General features: G+C 55.3%; 1 protein-coding gene across 6 annotated transcripts in view; it reads left to right on the top strand.

The window, feature by feature from the left end:
* Positions 1–2645: 2645 nt before the first annotated feature.
* The window catches only part of LOC113214240 (nephrin), a 152110-nt gene continuing 151203 nt past the window's right edge, over positions 2646–3552 (top strand). For all 6 annotated transcript variants that reach the window (XM_052266738.1, XM_052266742.1, XM_052266737.1 and 3 more), the window contains exon 1: positions 2646–2820. In XM_052266738.1, coding sequence (XP_052122698.1) covers positions 2679–2820 — 142 coding nt within the window. In that variant the 5' untranslated portion in view covers positions 2646–2678. The remainder of the gene's footprint in view (positions 2821–3552) is intronic.

Genomic DNA, 3552 nt, shown 5'->3' with positions numbered 1-3552 from the left:
TCCGATGAAAAGAAAATTACGCTCTGAGTATTAAAATAAAATACGACCCCTCAGGGGACCAAACGGACCGAGAAGTGTCCATGACTGGCCCTCTGGCCGAGCCTCTCTGGCTCGCCACAGCGACTCTGTGACTCTCTGACTGACTGACCCACCCTCTGCGCTTCCCTTCACACATGGCGGGGCGGGGAGGGCGGCCGGGGCGCCACCCCCGCACAATATGGCGCCGTGCGATCGGATTATTCGGAGAGGAGGCCCCGGGGCCGCGGCGCTGCTGCCTGCGGGCGGCGGGCCCATAGGGCGGGCCCTCCTCGGCTCTGTTGACGGCCGCCGTCCGCAGGGCTATGCTGGGGCTGGGCCATGCGTTTGAAGGGGCTGGGCGGAAGCTGGCGGTGCTGAAACGAGGCGTAGGAGGACTGTGCGTGTTTGTGTGTGCGTGCGTCAATCCCGACCCTTCGCGGCTTGCTGTGCCCTCCTCGCCCGGCCGGGTGGGACCCTTTTGAACAGCTTCTTATTCAAGAAAGCGTCATGCGGAATTCTGCCTATACGCACAATTTATTTTTCATATCTTGCTGCAGCAGCCCGGGCTCCTAGATTTTCGTTCTATCCATCTCCCCCTTATTCCCTTTCCTCTCTTCCCTCCGTCTCACATCCGCCCTCGCCCCTCGCCCCTCGCCCTTGCCCGACCCTTGCGTTCTTATAACCCTTCCTCCCGAGTAACGCCCTGCGCCCGCTCCTCCGCTGTTGCTGTTGAGGGGGTCGCTAGAAGTTTGTTTCTTCGCTCGCTCTCCCCACCTTATCGGAAGTTAGGCGAGGTCCGCTGCTACTGCTGCTGCTGCTGCTGTTGTTTGTTGATTTTGTTTTTCGTAAATAAATCAAATAATTTATTGAGCGCGGCGCGCGCCCGCCACCATGTATTATTTAACCTTTTTATGATGGGTTCCTCGATTAGCATTTGAGCTCGGTTCTGATTGGTGCCGCCACCGCCGCCTGGAACCAATCGGGGTCAGGCACGCGCGCGGCGCCGCTCAAAAATTAATCTCATGCGGAAGGCTTGGCCCCCTCTCGCCCTCCACCCCTCTCTTCCCTCCCCTCCATCCTCTTCCTTTTCCTTGCTCTGATTAGATTCCGTACTGGGTTTCGCGCGCAATTTTTGGCGTTCGGCGAGCGAGCGATCTGCTGCGAGAACAAAAATTTATTTGTTCTCGTTTCCCGCGCGCGTTTGCTTTTCTGTTTCGCTTTTCGTTTTTTCCCCCCCTCCTCTCCGCGTTCTGCTCGCCTTGGGTTCTCTCCTAATCACTGGGGACAGGGGCGCTCTCCGAGACGAATGATGGAGGAGGCCAAACGGTTGCTTTTTGCCCCCACCCCGTCCTGTGTGCGCCCGTTGTGTCGGGGCCCCAAAGCAGCGAGTGAGGTTAAGGATAAATGTTTGGCTTTTGTCTGCTGCTGCTCCTTTTTGCGGGTGACAGGTGAATTCCTACTTACCGTATAATGCTTCTCCCCCGTCTTAACCCCGCAGCACCGCGGCGTGCTTAGAACGACTCGTTCCGAAGGAAAAAAAGGGGTGGTGGCTCCTGACTTTAGGGGAGGAGTAAATGAAGAAAAAGTCCTGTGTGCAAGAGGTGGCGGGGAGGGGGTGCTGCTGGCGCTACTATCAGTGTGGTGGATCTGTCTTTTTGTCCGCAGCATTCATCCCGGGCCGCGGGAGGGCGAGGAGTAGGCCCGCGTCGCACAAAGACGGCGCGGTCGCGGGTGAGGTGGGCGGGGTGGGGCGGAGCGCGGGGGTGTGGTGGTGGGCGGGGTGTTCTTGGCGCCGGGGTTTGCTTGGCACTGTGAGGCCGCCGCGCAGCTAATGTTGTCCGTGGAGCTCCTTTTGTTGACGCTCAATAGCATTACAAACGGGGCGGCTACCAGAAAGGAGGGGGGGGGGGGCTCTTCCCCCTCTCCACCCTCCACAGGGGATTGCAATCATAACTCCCGATGGGCAGTGATCGAATAACTCCGCGCGAGAAGAAAACCTGCGCATGTCGGTTTGTCGCTCACGTGGACGCACTTGAAAAACAGATGTTCTAAATCGAGAACCTTTGGCGCACTTTGGTGCACTTTCGGTGGCAGGAAGCGGTAGCACGCCCATAAATTCCCTATCACCCCTTAAAAAGTTACTGCGTTTTCACCTCTGCTTTTCAAGTTACGACAAATGCATTGGAAAAAAATCGACAAATGCACTGGGAAAGACAAGTTTTTAAGTTCCACATAAATGAGCTGCCAACTCGGCTGCCAAGGGTTGATTATACCTTTACAAATGCACGAACTTTTAGCACCTTTCACAGCTGTTTATAAGGTGCTTTACTTACATCCAACCTAGATTTTTTAAAGCCCCCCTCACTCTTGTTTTTCCAGTGTGTGTGTGTGTGTGTCTCATGATAGGCCCAACCAATGCAGACGCAGTGCAGCTCTCGGCACAATACGCCCGATCTGATTCGACATTTCATAGTCTTTGGTTTGTGTGCGGATAGAAATGCACAGTGTCACGTACTCCTGATTGTCCTGATTGTCAACAGGTTGGCGGCCCAACGCTGACAACGCCGTGTAAATGAACAACGCAGTATAAAGGTTTCATTTGTCACTCTCTGTTTGTCGCAGGGTATACTTCGGTGATCCCGGGTTTCCCCCGGTACGCAATGCACGGCGACCAGTCGCGGGGAGTGTTCAACCTGCGCATCTCCAACGCCTCCCTGGAGGACGACGCCGAGTTCCAGTGCCAAGTGTCGCCCAAGGGCAGGACGGCCGCCATCAGGGCCAACGCCACCCTCACCGTGCTATGTAAGTACCCTGCTCGGAACATTCAGTAAAATTGAAAGCGAAAATGAAAATGGAATCCGAGGAAGACAAAACGACAAACGCCAAAAAATAAATTTCAATAAAAATTTGCTGAAATTTATTTCAGCTTACGCACCAAAAATGTTTACAAAAATTCGTTTTATGAATTCTCCAAAATGCAGTCACATTTCCCACCGCATGACATTGTCGTGAATTTTCTTTTTAGTGAGTGAAGAAGACGTTGCAAGTTGTAGTAGGCTCACGGCTCACTGCAGGTTACGACCACACCGAAGCCCGCCGCCTACTTTGCCCCCCTGACGGGCGCTCCTCCCTCCTTAACCCCTCACGACCACCACCACCACCCACCGTCCCCCGATCCATTAAAAACTTGTCCTCCGGCGCGGCGGTCCGGCCCCTCCCTGTATACTGCTTTTGAAAACACTTCAGGCGGAGGCGTCGGTAGCGCCCACCGCGCCATTCACCCGCCTCCACCTCCCGCACCACCCCCTACTTTTTCCACCGCCTATCCTACACCCCCCCCCTTCCCCTTTCTCAGATTGTACGCATTTCCTTGGTGCGCCTTTAAATACAACCCCTTCCTGCTCCGAGCAGCAGCAGCAGCCTTTTCCTAATTTCCCCCCTCCTTTCCACCCCCTTCTCCTCCCCTTCTCCCACACTCTCCCTCTCACTCCCAGTGCCATGAATAATGAGCTCATGTCAGGGTGTTGCTCTGCG

The sequence above is a fragment of the Frankliniella occidentalis genome, unplaced genomic scaffold (assembly GCF_000697945.3).
Source record: "Frankliniella occidentalis isolate FOCC.00 unplaced genomic scaffold, Focc_3.1 Scaffold42, whole genome shotgun sequence".
NCBI lineage: Eukaryota > Metazoa > Arthropoda > Insecta > Thysanoptera > Thripidae > Frankliniella > Frankliniella occidentalis.
This window is presented reverse-complemented; position numbering and strand designations above follow the sequence as displayed.